The sequence below is a fragment of the Coloeus monedula genome (genome assembly GCF_965178545.1).
Source record: "Coloeus monedula genome assembly, chromosome: 4".
NCBI classification, from domain to species: Eukaryota; Metazoa; Chordata; class Aves; order Passeriformes; family Corvidae; genus Coloeus; species Coloeus monedula.
This window is the reverse complement of record NC_138784.1, coordinates 63,758,911-63,775,442: the sequence shown is the minus strand read 5'-3', so window position 1 is coordinate 63,775,442 and position 16,532 is coordinate 63,758,911. Positions and strand designations below refer to the sequence as shown.

The following is a 16,532-nucleotide window of genomic DNA, read 5'->3' as shown; positions in this document are numbered from 1 at the left end:
GAAATGGTCCTACAAAACCAGAGTTTCATTTTCTTCAGTGTGATCAGCTGTTACATTTTCCTATAAAGATCTAATGGGAGGACTAGAAATGTAATATGATATTAACAACTATTCACTTTCTATTTTTTTCCTCCAACAAATAAATATATTCAACTTTACAAATTTGTTCCCTGCGTTCTCTGTAAGTGTTGAATCCAATAAGGTAATGAACTGATAAGAAGGCAGTTGTGCCCAAAAATACACTATCGCTTCATTTATATGACAATTATTCTCAACAAATACACACTGGTATGTTTCTTGTGCTCTAAATGGGAAGTAAAGATATCAGTATATATGTAATGCCTACAGATATCCAATGCACCACAGCTGCAACTTGATATGTAGAGCCAACAAAGAAAAAGCTGGAACAATGAGGGAAAAATATCTCAAATCCTGATGAAAGTGACTGGCAAATATTATTTAACCAAGTGGTTAGACTTATATTTGGAAGAAAAAGATTGATGACTTACATTGGATCCACTAAATATCTGACATAACCAAAGATTCCAGTGACACATATGAAATTATCACTAAAGTTAGCTACTTAGTAAAGAAGCAGTCCAGATATCAAGATTTATCACAGCTGCTTTTTTATCCAAAGTATTTAGTCTGACAACTTAAATTAAAAAAAAACCAAAAACCCAAATCTAAAGAATTCCAGAAAAAGATGGCCTTTTTCAATACACATGGATACTCAAAGGTTTGCTTGCCTTCTACGTTTTAGGACTAAGTTATATATTTATATATATATTATTTATTGTCATCACTTGATATTACATCCTCTTTCCTTGAACTTTTTCTGGTAGATTATTACAAAGTAAGACAACACCTGCACATCTTTTCAAGCTGGAAAATGTCACTCTACTGATGTCTCCATTTATAAGCAGTGAGCAACCTGAAGATGCCTGTACTGTGTCAATGACCACAACTACAAAGTGCCCCTATATTAAGGATGTGTCTTGCGTGTGTGTGCACGTGGTCATGTGTCTGCAGCGTAGGGCAATCCAGTATTTCTCCAGAACAGCCATTTGTTCTAACATCATGACAAAACATAAAACAAAAAAACAAACAACAAAACCCTCAACATCAACAACAAAAATGCCTCCAAAAATTAAAAAAAACATAGGCACACTTTTATGCCCATTTCAAATTCCTGCCTCTTTTAGAACATATTAGGATTTAACATCAAAACGAACAGCTTTTCTCTTACTACCTAACCTAATCCAGTTAAAAGTATTATGAAGATGACAGTGATTGACAGTTACATGATGACACACTTGACACACATCACATCTGCCAATACTTACTTTTTTTCCTCATTCATGCAGGCTGTTGGTTTTTCTTTTTCCCCAAAAGAATATGGTATTTATTCGGTCAACATTTCCTAAGTCAACATGCATGAAAAATTATTTAACTAGCTTTTTAACATTTGGTTGTAAAATAAGAGTTAATAATTTTTAAACAAATTAAACTGCTCTTTGTCAGTACTTTTATTCATATGAAAATGACCTTAAGCAAACCTATCATCTGATGCAATAGATACTCTATATGGATTGCACTTTTATAGGTAACACAGATAAGAGTATTGTTCTGCTCATGAAGCAGAGGGAGTTAAATCATGAAATATTCAGTTTTAATTAAGATTACTGTATCAAAGGCAAGGCTTAATGCAGAATTGAAGTAAGGATCAAGGTTAATGCCTATTCTAAAGCAAATTTACATAAATTATGTTTCACTAGTATACCATGAGTCTTATTTTGTTAATTTATACCATGTGAGACCACAGAAATTAAAGATGGAAAATATCTATTAAGTCATCTTCACTCTCCTCCTGCCAATGCAAAATTCTTCTTCCTTCTTTCAAGTTTATATCTGAATCCTTTGTCTACTGTCATTTGCAATAGCTCAAGCAGTGGGGCATTGCACTAAAACTTCAGGGAGACTATCACACACTTTAGCATCTCCAAAAGAAGGGTTTTTTATAGTATCCAAAGCTAAGATTCTCCTCATCTTATTTCATTACTCCCACTTAGACCTTTTTTGAACTCTTCTAAATGAATCCCTTCTTGGCCCTTGAAGCCTATAAATACCTTCAGACATTTTCATCATCCCCTGGTAGTTATTTAGCCAAATTAGTGTAGGGATCATCTCTCTTCATCTGAACATCACCAAGCACACAGATAGCTATAAGTAATAATTACATGTGTTCATTTCCTTTAATCTTTCTTCACAAGTCATTCCCTTCTAGCCTTTAATTTTTGCCAGTCTTCATGCTTACATCTTCGTTAAAGTGTTACCACTTTGCAATTATTTTCCTTTCTCTGAACAGCTTTATTTAAGGTTATATCCACTTATGCATGCCAGCTTGAATTTACCACTTTATCTTGACTTTTCACTGATGTGTGTAGGTTTTTGTTTGCTTTTTTCTCTTGTTTGTTTTCATAAAACATCTGACTCAAATTGCTTCTCTGTTCATGTCAAACAAAAAATAAAATTACCTGCACTAGAGGCCAGCCTTTCTGCTTATTAAAAATAGCATATAAGTGCCTAATAAATTGTTTATATTACTCATTATTTTTATGTTTGGGTCTTTTTCCAGGTTTTAGGCACCATCTATTTTGGGCAATCAGTCTGAAATACCTTTGGTTTTTGGAGTACAGATAATTAACCTTTTTTCTTTGCATTTGCTTTTTTAGTATCTAAAAAATACTTTATTTAGTATCTAAGGTATCTATGTTTATCTTCTGTCATATTGATGACTCCCTATCTTGTTTGCTACCTTCTTCCTCATCGCTCCAACACACTGAGTTACCTCCTGTGCCCACGCACAATGTAGTTACAGAAGTTTCACCTGAGCCAGATGGAGATGGCAAATTGGACTGGAGACTGGCTCACTCTAGGGAATTCTAGACACTGAGCAGAATTAAAATTTGGGCCATTTTTGATATGGGAGATGAGAAGAAGATACTGGTTTGAGTGTTAATCCAATCATGGATAAAACTTGATTTCTTTCCTGCTAAGGAGATACTGTCATGCTACATCTCCACCTGTACCTTTTCATTTCTCCCAGTCATCCAGAGATGGTCTGGTTCTGGTCACAACTACACAGAAAACATGTTAAATCAACTGGCCAAAGAGCATTCCACCGGCTAGTCCCACAAATTGCATACTACAAGGTTAAAACCAGCGAGGTCTCAATGATTTATCTAGGAGGGAAGCAAAAAGGCAGGCCAAGGACAAGGATAACCAGCAGACCAGCCTACTGTGCAGTACCTCCAGTCACCACGTGTTCCCTGTTAGTCATCCTTCCCCCTTTACTACTTCTACTGGAAGCCCATCACGTTCTTAGACAGAAGTTGTTAATTTAAACAGAAAGCTTCTCTATGTCAAAAGCTGATTTGTAAGAGCTTAGTACTAGGGTGAACAGCAACTCTGTCACTATTAACTAAGAATCAGTCAGCTCAAAACGAAAGGTAGATTTTTCAGGATACAATTAAAAAGCAATACAGAGATTTTGTGCCATTGATTCCTCTGCTATACCTGTTCAGTGAATCAGAACAGATTACTTCAGACTGCCAGTCTTCTAGACTGTCAGTCTAGCATCTTTCACAAGCACTATAGTCACACAAATTATTAAAAAGCTTTTCTCTACACCATCAGTGTCATACATCCATTAGAGGCCATTCCACACTAGAAAATATCTGTTGCAAAAAGTCTTCCTAGGCCATATGCTAGTAATAAATAAAAAAGGCTGGAAAAGATCATTTTATAACAACAATCTTCAGTTTTCTTCTCATGTCTGTGTGGTAATCTCTTAAGTCAATCTGTTTACTGTCTGTATCTACTACACCAGGGGTTTTTTACGTATATGATTCATTATTTCCTCTTTTGACGTTCTCTTTCATATTTCTTGCCGAGATATCTAGAACATGGAACACCCACTTGTTCATTTTATGTAGGTCACAGATGGTCAACAACACATCCAGCACTCTTCAATTATTAAACCAGACCAACCTGGATCTTCATATTCTCTAGCTATGTCTTTCGAAAAACATCTCAGTTACAACCTCTCCTATTTTTTTTTAAACTCACTACTAAGCAGAGTCTGAATTCAGAACTTTTCAGAAGACATAGATGTACCGCCTGTATGTTCTATTTCTTATAGTGGAATGTTTCAGTATGTTCACAATAGGATGATGAAGCTCCCACAGTTCATGTACATTCTGTTTCAAGAAACATTTATGACAGGTGAGCAGGCAGGAAAAAAAAGTATGTAAAAACATACACACAGAAAGATACCTCTCAATTCTCTATGAGAACTCTTATGGACACTAGAACCTGGTCCTGTTAGAAATGGCAACATATATAAATTTTATCTCATTCATAAATAACTACTAATTAGAAAACAAGACAACAATCTGAAAAGAGTTTGAAAGTACAGAATTTTTGAAACTGAGATTTTTGTCTGGTTTTGGGGGGTTTGGTTTTGTTTCGGGTTTTTGTTCATGTTTGTTTTTTTTAAAACACCTTTCTCTACATCAATAACAGCAGGGTAATGAATGTTCATCTGAATGAACTTGAAGTTGCACCATCACATGTTAGTGAAACACACCTACAGATCAGCATCTGCTCATCTAAACTAGATCTGCCTTCAAATATTTCAATTTTAGTTTCAGTTAAACCGTGCCCAAAAATCCACACTAAATCTCAGTAATATTTTTAAATTTTATCTCTAAAACACTTCCTGAAATTCAAATAACTTACTGGCCTTTCATTCTTTTGGTAAATGTTCTATGGCTTGCACTTGCAGAGGTTATACCTAACCTCTTTTATTTCATATTTCAAAAAACAAAGGTAGAAGATCCTTTCTTGACATATTCGATATTCTCACATCTCACGTTACTTTCAGAGTGTTTTCCACAAGACATCTATAGTTGCTGTAATTGAAATACAGTTCAAAGCTGTAGGGTTCAGATTGCAAGTTCTAAGATGTAAAATAACAGGTCATCATCACAGAATTCTGCAAAGTAAGTTTCTATTAGAAAGAGACAGAATTTCAGCACCCCATCCTTAGGAATAAGGCAAAAGCAGTCCAGAAAAAAGGGATAGGAAGGCCAACACCAGCTTTCCAGCCATGCAATGCAACCCTGGGCATGCTCTTCCCAAGTACTCACTGCAGAGTGAGAGCCCAACTTAATCTGCAGGAGGAATTGGTGGGAAGGTGTACAAATCAATCACTGCCCCCGTCTGCAAACATTTTGACAAGGAATATGACATCCAAACAGGGATATTTGATGATGGCTTTTCCATTTGTTTTACAAAAAACTCAGAATAGTTACTGAGGAAACACTTGGTTCTTCGGGATAGAATAACATTACATAGCTATAATGCAAATGTTTGCATCTGAGGCCGTCTTGATTCCATTTCTAGAGGATGAAGGAGTCAGTGCATCAGGACATGGCTCATTGAAAGCTAGTACAGATTTTAAAACTTTTCATTAACAGAGTGGGTTTAGATGCTCATGTCTGCATCAGGGTGCATGTCTGTTTCTCTGCATTAACTAGAAAAGCACACTGACTAGCTCAGATGTACTTCTACTGTTCAGACACATATCACATTATCACATTATTTCTTCTATCATCTACCCTCCTCCACCTAACATGAGAAATTAAATCATACAGTGGGTAAGGACAGAAACTTTTTACAGCACCTATGCAACTTCAAGATATATAGCACCATTTTCAGCCATTATAATTATCATCATCATTATAGCAGCTTTTCCAAGTCTAAGTAGGATTTGTTTCACATTGTTTTGTTGTTCTTCATATTTTAAATGAACAATATTTGCAACATTTACTAAGAATATAAACTTTCCATAAACGAGATTTACTCACACCGTGCTATCAATTTTCCACATTGCTCCCCCCAAATATCTTTCAGTTTTCATTTCCATAGATGGAGAAGAGAGATTATGTAAATTCCTAACAATTCCTCATCTACCAAGAGGCATTCTTTTGTGAACAAGCTTCATATTTTGAAATCCTCTCTTTTAAATTAACTGCAATGCAGCTGCTTCTTTTGTCCAAGATACTGTGGCAAGCCCCACTATCTGCTATCAAATGAACACAGCCAGCAGCAGAGGGTCTTTAGGGGAGGAGGGGTGTCAAGTACAAAGTCAGTAGCTAGAACTGACTGCAGCTGGCAGGGCAGAAACAGTACAAGCATTCACCAACGTGATTCAACGTATTCTTTAATGTATCATTTTGCTACCTTATGCTCTAACACTGTTCAGGTGCACAGTCTCAGGACTTTTCAACCTCATAAAAAACCAGAAGGTGTCCCTGGTACAGATACAATGCTACAAATCTATTTCACATGTGATACAACAAAATCATTTGTATTGAAGTGAGAGGTGGGGTATAAATACCTCAAGAGAACAAACTATAGGTAGGGAGACGTAAGAGCACATTAGGCAGGGACAGGAGGACAAGAGACCATATAAGAACCAGTCCAAGAAGCATATCAATAAAGAGAATATAACATTACAGCCAACTCTTTGACCAATGATTCTGAAGCATCTTTCTTGCTACTACTGAAGTTGCAACTGCATTCATTACTGTATGTGCAGGGAAGTAAAAGATATTTAATAAGCAAAGGATTGTCAAAAGAAGATCTTGACAGGATATCTGCATCCCTACAACTCACTGAAGTGGACTAAGGAGCTAGTAAAGCTATTTTGGCTGAAAGACAATGACAGCAAGAAGTACAGCAGGTAAAACTGGCCTTTAGTAGCCTTTCAGCTGGAATTCTACATTAGTCCTAGTTACCAGGGATGTGAAGAAACAGGGCACTCATAACTGTAACTATTTATGTAACTATTTAACCACAAGAGTTAGTTCAAGTTTTGAAACTGTCTTTCAATTAACCAGGCTCTACACAAATGCTCAATAAAGAGATTGTTCTTTCCCCCAAACAGGTCGTACTCCAAATCGTAAGAAAAAACAGCCAATTACTTCTAAGAAAGACGAAATTTATAGAGTGTTAATGATGTTACCTGAGGGCTTGAAAGGTTCTTTCTAGTCTTTAATCCTATCTTTCTAGGCATACCATCTTAAAACAAGAGATTTGAGAGAGAACTAATGAATTTTATCCTAATGCCCTAATTTGCTTTATCTCAGTATTGCATCCTATCTTACTTCCATGAATAGCTGGTGATTCTGGAATAGACTTTCTGCATACACTAAATGGTTAAAGAAAAGTGATTAAAAAACTTATACAGGCTGTTTTTAGATATATGTATTCTCAAGAGAGGTTGTGCAGTACTTGCTTAATTAATCTTTGCTGTCTTAACACATGAACCAGATGTACTATTATGTTCTTTGTTCTTCCCTAAAGAGGGGATGAGCCGATTATTTATCTCCAAACAATAGGAGTTCATGTACCACAGTGAAGAATTTTTTTTAATTGGGGAGGCAATCACTAACAAGCTTCAGCTGCAACTGCTTGATGTAAACACAGCACGAATTTGTTCCTGGAGTATAAAACGATGTTCCTTCCAGTAAGTACATGAAACCAATTTCTAAATAAGTGTGCAAAGAAAGGGATGGAAAGGACAGAGTTTGGAAGGAGGAAAACTCTGGTTTGTCTTTCATGTATTCATATTTACTTCTTTGATACACTAACACATTTCATAGATAAGTTAAGATTTGAAGCTTCAAATACTGTTTACAAATAATGCGCCAAGAGAACAGAAGTTAAAGAAACTGCTGGTTGATACAACACATTCCCTAGGTTATATAGCATGCACTCTAAGACATGTGAAAGGCACAAGGGAATATATAACATGTTCACAGGGCCACAAGAATACTTTGTGAAAGTTATTAACAGATTCACAGAGTATATAAACTCTTCATCACAACATAGCAAACTTACATACCTACCTCCATCACAATTTCTGTTTGATTATATATAGAAAAGTACAAATTTACAATAAATCAATTTTACAAAGCCTTAAACACAGCTACATCCTGGTCAGCAAATTCTTAGGGACATGCTACACAAATAAAAAACTAACATCAAAAAGCAAGGAAGTTTAGAATTAGTAAGATGCTCTAGAGAAGATACTTAGGAATTCACTTTATCTTCCCGATAAACTTCATCTCATCTGAAGTCCTCATTCCCCCTTCCCTCTCAATAGTCCTTGCCTTGTCATAACCAAAATTTCTTCCTTTAAACTAGCTTTCAATAATTCACAACAATTTGTCTTCAATACACTGTTTTTAAGATGTAGATTAAGTGCCAAGCAGGAACCTATTACTATAAGCTCTTCACAGAAATAAGGTAAGTTTTCTACTTTAAATTAGTGTAAAGAAACAACTCAAATAGAATAGAATTTGATTAAGAAAGCATCCTAAGAAATTGTAAAGCTGTATTATCAATACACCTCCAAAAATGAAAACTAGATCAAACTAGGTCAAACAACATAACATAGGTAAAACACTATTAGTTTTTCTAAAAGATCTTTTCTGTATCAATTAAAATTAGAAGAAATCACACGTCAGTCTCTTCACAATTTTAATTAGAAAGTACTACTTGAAGTAAGAATACTTTTATTTTTATTCACAGCTCTGCTCAGAGTTGAAAAAAAAAAATAGAGTCAGCTATTTGGTTAAAAGTAATGTTTTCTCCTTTCCTTTTGCTTAACAGCAGGCTCTCTCAGGCTGCCATAGTTGGTGCCTAAGTGCTAACTATGTCACCATGCTGTGCATCACATTAAGTTCCCATTTCAGCTCATGAATTTCTGCCAGATTAGTCCAGTAACCAGTAACAGAAAATGAGAAAACGGGAGTTATTTATTACCTCTTACCACCATCTTCCCAAACCTACAGAAAATCAACAGAGTACTGAGATCAATACAATTCAGTACAATGAGATCAATAGATTACTGCACTTTCTAACCAATAGCCAGATCCAGGAAAATAAAGTGTGTCAAATGCATCATATACCTATAAAAGGATACAGGATCAAAACCAGCTAGGATCAAATACAACAGTAATAATATAAAATTGTCTAAAAATACCCCCACAGCTACAAATTGCCAGCTGCTAAAAACAATGTTCTAATACAAAAATAATCTTTTAGGTATGGGCAACCATGAAGTCACAGGATCAAAAGGTTGCACTACAAACCCACTTGGACAATAAACATGCAGGGATATACAGATTTTATATGAATGCTGTGTGAGATATATGACATTATAGAAGACTAACAGATATTCTGTGCTGGCAAAATGTGTCTTATGTATCTTCACTACACACTGAAAGAGGACGGGAAGTTTATTTAGACCAGTAATGAGAATGAGATAAGCCCGGAGTCTACGGCTGGTATTTGATCATTCCTGTCATTGGGGAGCTCTAAAGATCTTCTGCTTGACCAGATAGAGAGGCATTCCATAATTCTAAATAGTTCTCAAAAAGAAAAGAAAATTCAAAAATAAGCTTTTAAGACCTTTTCCCATATAGTTCAATTTTTTTTGTAAAAGTAAATGCTTCCCCCTGCATGGAATTATAGCAGGATCATTCCAGAGATGACAACTCCTGTGGTCAGAATGAATTAAGCTGTGCAATTTTATGTACCTTCCTCTGAAGCAAGAGGACAGTGAAATGCAAACAGTCATTTTCAGGTTGAATCAATAGGACAGAAGCAGAGGATGACATCCTCTCTTGTAATTTAAGTTTAAAACTCAAGAAGTGATGAAAATGGGAAATACATGAGAATATGTTTGCTTATATTCCAGAAACAAAATTTGAAACAATCTACATACACAATCAGCTCCAAGAGAAACATAACTTTCACAATCATCTCCCTTCTGAATATTCACTACTTAAGAATTCCATCTTTCAACAACATATAAAATAATTATTCAAACATATAAACATTTTTGTACACAACTATTCAAGTCTACCAAATCGTAGTAGCGCCTATGGGTGTATAAAGCAAAGACACCCTCCAATATCAGATGCATGATATGCTTCAATGACGTCTTGAATCGGTTTGCAATATTATCTATGAGATAAAAAGCTTTTTTTTAAAAACATTCAACCAGAAGACAAGAAATCTCGCCTCAATATAAACTTTGGTCATAAAGATCTAAATGCTAAGTTAATTTGAGAACAGGATAGAAATATATTCTTCCAAAGTCACCCCCACATTTATGTAGCTAATGTCTGCTATGAACTTCTCAATTATTTCAGGTAAAATTTTAGCACTGACTCTATCCATTTATCCAAAAAAAAGACAAGCACAACACTGAGGGAATTTCACAGTAATAGGGAAGCAAAGAAAAGTGGTTTAACAGAATCAGCAGGAACTGTCATTTTTCCAGCATTTTTCTTATTTAAAAAAATTTAAAGATTAATCTACTTACTGACATATAACCAGTATGAGAACATGCTCTGTATGTCTTACATACTGGAAAATAAAAATGGCTCCACTTATCTTCATTCTGTTTTGTAAGGCCTCTTAGGGAACAGGGTAAAACAACACACATCTTAAACCAGAGCTTTTTCTGTAGAAATTCACCTACCTGCTCACATTTTAAATAGAGGGTATTCTATTAGCATTAAATAATTATGTTAAAGCCAGATGCAAAATGTTCCTATGAGGAGTCCCTGTAACAGCAATGAAAGCTGGAACACAATACAGCTGATCTAGCAAAAATGAATAATTCTTATTCTGTCAAGAGTTGTCAAACGTGGAATGAAAAGCTTCATATTTTTAAACACTAACACAATCTGAGCTTGTAGAAGCGATTAAGAGTGTTTTCCATTTGGAAAAACCTGCTGACGGTACTCATAGAATCAAATCACAGAACTGTAGAATCATAGAATCAAATTTATCAAATCATAGAAGCAAATTTATCAAATTGCTACATCAAGGGAATGTAATGTAATGCAGTAACAGAAGTATAATCAGGATGTGGGTATCTGGTGTCCAGAAAGGCTATGACATATATAAGCCATAATACAAATCAAGTAGATAACAAAACCAGGCATCGTTCCAATCTTGCAACTTAAATTTTACCATAGCTGTCAATTTACAAAAAAAGGGTAGTTTAAACATCAAATTGTCATCTGAAAAAGAAAGCCATAAAGCATGCTTCCAACACAACAGGGACAAAGAAATCTCACAGGTAAATTGCCAGTTTACATACAGAATTTTAGGTATTTCTTATTCTATTCATGTAAGGCAGACAAAAAAGCAAGAAAAAAGAAAAAAAAAATCTCTTCAATTCTTACACTCTAAGAAAGGGCACTTTTTTCTTCCCTTAATTACAGAAAACTACATTCCTCTGGCTCCCTCCAGCTGGAACTATGTTATGTACATCAGTGGTTTGTGTATTTCTAATAGATCCATATCATATGGCACTTAACACACTACTCTAAATCTCATATCTGCATTTATTCTGACTTCAAAAAAAAGTTCTTACTCTGTGGACAATTTGCAATGCTATTTATCTTTATGACAGATTGAAAAATTTTAGGTCCATTAACCTTCATTCCAAATTCTTACACATTTGTAACTAAATTAGTTTTATGAATTTGTGATACTCTTAAGAAAATTCAAATGCTTTTCGTAGATCCAGTATCAAAGAAATAAGAATGTCTAATAAATGAAATACAGACTATGATGTGTAAGATACCTGATGTGTCTCCATATGCTCATAAACAGCCTTCCTAGAAATCTCTGACTGCAAATGCACTACAGTCAGAAGTAAATTCTAACTATACAACTATCTGAAAATATTTGCCAAATATAATGAGTAACATTAAAACCAAACCTGGGATAACTCAAAGTTAATGCATTAGAGTAAAAATGCAAACAGAACCGAGGTTACTGATTAGTTACCTATTTGGTAATTTTCAGCTGTTATATACTCTGAAAGTTATCAAACCTCTCTGCATAGATGTTTTTCCAAATATTCAGGGATGTATTACCAGAAATAAAAAATGCAAAAGTATGCAAGGCAAATGGCTTCATTTCCTTTTACCTTAGATGACATCATAGCTCAAAACTACAAGTAGATCTAATCAATCCTCTTTATGAAAGGCTATTTCACAAGAAAGCAGAAGCAAGACAAAATGTCTAGAAAAATGAAAAATGATCAGGAGAACTGAATTAACTTGAAGAAGCAATTACTGAATAATTTTGCTAGAGGAAAAAACATTGGTTAATTTTGGCCTGTAAACCATAACAACAATATCTGCTTGCTTACTGATTGTGATAAGAACAGCCTCTTCAATGTAAAATGACCTCATTTAAATTAAATTGGTGCTGATAATTCTTGCCCAATGCTTTGTGCATAAATTCATTTGTGACCTATACTAAGGCACATTTTATGAAGAGCATTATGTTGTATTTCTGACTTTCTATTTTCGGTGGGAAGCCTAAAAGAAAACACTACTCCTGTACAAACCAGAACTGAACACTCATGGAACCTTAGCAGAAAGCGCTTTCAGGAGGTTTTACAAAGTTTCTTTGTATCCCTCCATTCTGTTGTAATTGCCCTTGGACACAATGAATATTTCCTATTCTTCACTATATTCAGTGGGTTCATATGGGCACGCAAATAATACTCCTGGTTGTTCCTGCTGTACCAAGTAAGAAAACTCTGACTTCTCTGTTGTTGTAGGATGCAGACTGAATGTCCCAGACTCACACTGTTTTTTGCACTGTGTGAAAGTGCATTAGCCTCTTTTCAACATTCTCACCATCTTTTATCTTTTAAAACACTTCAGCCACATGCTTAGCCATATATCCAAAGAGACCATCAACTCTGCAAGTTCTGTCCCAGCACAGAATGTACTGCCCACTGCTGATGGCAATATCACCTTCAATCTGTTAAAATATTATACAAAAATGTATCTGAAGAAAAACATTTTAAGATCTCATCCTCTCAAATGGCTGCAGAAATCAATAGTTCTCTAACCTCTAACTTCTTGGTTTAAAAAATTAGCAAATAAATTTAAACAAATTCAGTGACCTGTTATACACAATGTGTTAAAAAACCAGTATCATAACAAATTAGTAAGAAAAACAGTGAATATTCTGGAGAAAAATGACCAGTGAAAACTTCTCAAATGAATACAGACAATTTATGTATGTACTGAGATCAAGAAGCTATAATTAAAACCCCCAAACCTGACAGTAACTTTCTCTCAAAAAATCCTCACTGGATGCGTAAAAAGTTTGATTAAAAAGAGCACAAACCCAAGAGAAATTTCAACTTTTAAGGGGGTAACTGAAAAAATTTTCATTTGCACAAGAAGGAAGCACTTTTCTTCCCCCCGGTGCTACTCCCTTGTACTAGTTAGTGAGAAAAACCAAAAATGAATGGGCCCAATTCATTCTCCTGTAACCTAACTACAACAAGAAGTTACAGCAGAAGTTGTTTAGTCTTGTATTGGTTGCAAAGACCACACTTTTAAACCAAACATGCTAACTCTGCTTAAAAAGAGTATGAGACCATTTTAAGGAGTATTAAATGGCAAAAGATTAAGATTCAAATTTTAAGTTGAAATTCTATTTAGAAAAATGAAACATTTTCAATAAAACCTACCATTAGAAGAAAAAACGAAATTTTGCTGCTCATTAGCATAAAAGTTTCACTTTTGAAAAGCTAATAACCAAAATTTTCATGTGAATAGAAACTATACAGGCAAACAAGAAGCAATATGAAATCAGCAAGTGACAGATCTTAAAGCAGCTCCTAGTCCTTCTTGAATCTTGACTGCAATTGTTGATCAATTTTAAAGCTAAGGCATGCTATTTTCTGACAGTACATGGGGAGAATTAATATGCATTTGGTTCATGTACAGCCCTTGATTTTACAAATTAAAGAGCACAAAAAATTAATCGTGAATCAGTTAAGAAGCTAAATATTTGAGTTAAAGCATATTAAACTTCTGTACAATTTTATAATGATTTCCATGCTGTACACACAAACAAGAAAACTAAAGACTGTATTATCTAACAGTAAAATGTATCAATACTGCTAAGGATAAGCCAGCTCGTAAATATTCACTTCATTTGAAAAATGTATTTACAGAACAACTAATGACAAAAATCAGTGAAATGCAAATTGTTTTAAACCATTCAAGAAAAAAAAGCAGTTAAATATGATGCCTAGATTAAACTACTTTTCAAACCTATTTTAAGTTCTATTGTATTTTATATTACTTTGCACTGGACATTTCAATATTTTAAATTAAAATTTAATGTAAAAAATGCTTTATAACTTAAAATAGTCTTAAATAATTTATAAAATTCAATTTTTATATAAACAGATTTAATTTTAAATTCTTTGCCCTAATCCAGTTAAGATTAAATACAATATTTTTATAGCCTAATCTCCAGATATTCAGAAAATAAAGAATTACAACTATTCTTTGATAACACTGCCACCTAGTGCAAACTCTAAATTAGAATGAAGCATTTCTTTGAACTTGCTCATTCTGTAATTTAGTCTAAGCTGGAACTATACCACGTCCAAATTACGTCTTCAGTACTACTTAACTGAACATCGGAATAATAACATTTGTTCTCTTACCTGGAATGCCTGTTAAATATGCAGCTATACTAATTTTGAAAATATAACTGTAAAATGCTGTTATATAATACATTCACATCTAGTGTATATCAAAATGCTTTTGATAGCAAAAAATAAGAGAATACAAAGCTAACGTCCTACAAACAAACATGTATGTCCCAAGAACTTTACATTAATGCAGACAGTAAATTGAAATATTACTTGGTTAAACTTGGAAAATAATTCAGTAAATTAAAGTACAACTGGAAAGCAGAAAGAAATTGAGAATTTCTAAGGTGGAAATGATATCTAAGAATGAGGTTGATAGTAGAAAATCATATTTATACAGAATTGGTCAATATACAAACTGACAAACCCAGAGCTCTAGAGAAAATACTAGATTTACTTAATTCAACACACTTCTGTAGCTATGCTGCCATCTAGTGAAACGGGATACTTTTCTCTGCAAGACTTAAATTTTGTTCAAATGAAAAACAGTACGTACGTGTACCACAGCAAACACTGTTCACCTGAAAATACCTTATTCCCTCTGCTTCTTCTTCACCACTACATTTTTGTACCATGTGTTACAAGGTAACTAATTTCAGCCATTGGACAGTAAACATTTATACACTTAGCCTGAAATGCAAATGGGCTTACAGACTTCAGAGAGAAACTAAGAACTGATCAGCACAGACCACAGTCCAGGATCAGGGAAAAAGTTAGCTATTAGCAGATTTCAGACCATTACACAGATGAAGTACTGGATTCACAGCTAGTAATGCAGATAAATATTACTCTGAACCTTCAGTGTAAACTACCTGTTGTGTTGTGGTTGTTTTCTCATTACACTTAATTAGAATGATGGCTTAAAACTTTGTGAATTTCAGACACTAAAAAGCAAATAAAAAAAGTAAATACACACTCACCTGGGAAAATATATTTGCAGTTGGAGCAACTCTGTTGTCCACAATACTATATAATATTGCTAACAATCTGTCCAGGGGAAATGGCTTTGGCCCAAGGAGGTGATTGCTGGTCTGCAACAGAAATATCACTTTTTAATCCAGTAGGTCTTTCCTGGAGTACCACATGATGTTAATCTCACCTTTTTGGCCTCTGGGGAAGCACTGTGATTCACAGTAGTCTTTCATACCGCCTACTTATATGTTATGGAAAACACTGAATACATGCTTATTGATCAAGAAAAAGATACAGACAAAAAGTCTATTTAACATGGCAACTGTTCAAACTGCACAATTAATAGGAACATTTTTGAGCTGTAACAGAGGATCTTTTGCCAACTTTCCTGTCACTAGATTTATACATTTACTTGTCTTATTTAATGACCTTGCCCAATCTAAGGAATAAAGAGGAAAGACTATGTTTTATGGCATTCAAAGAATGAATCACAGAACAGCTTGTGTTGGCAGGTAGTTTAAAGATTTCTTCTAAAGAAGGAGGACAAAACTGGACAGAGTATTTTAGAGGCAACACAAAGACTGCTGAGTGTAAGACTCAAGAGTGCACATGCCTCCCACAGGTTTATCTGACTAAAATAAAGAGTTCAGATGGCTGAGCCCAAGGTCAGCTTCTTGGCTGGTAAAAGCTGCTGTATAATGAGCTACCAGCCAGCTACAGACAACTGTGTTATCAGAACACATCATATTTACTCAACTTCAAATCTACAGAGCTCTTTTGCACCTTACATACCTCACACCTCAGCTGACAAGGATGGCCTTCATAGGCATTACAGATTGCTGTATGTAGTAACACTGCATTCACTTAAATTCAAAGAAATACACAAAGTCCTGATTGTTCAATGGTAAGCATTTTCAAAATAACCAATTCTACAAAAAGGAGACGTACAGTTTACAAGGCAGAACTGGGCAGTATTCCAAGTTGG

The 16,532-nt window shown here is 34.6% G+C and overlaps 1 protein-coding gene across 1 annotated transcript in view; it reads right to left on the bottom strand.

Annotated features, from left to right (window-relative positions):
* The window catches only part of ORC5 (origin recognition complex subunit 5), a gene marked incomplete at its 5' end in the record, with an annotated part of 60,446 nt that overhangs the window by 20,465 nt on the left and 23,449 nt on the right, over positions 1 to 16,532 (bottom strand). Inside the window, one exon of the mRNA XM_082280810.1 lies at positions 15,556 to 15,666. Coding sequence (XP_082136936.1) covers positions 15,556 to 15,666 — 111 coding nt within the window. The remainder of the gene's footprint in view (positions 1 to 15,555; positions 15,667 to 16,532) is intronic.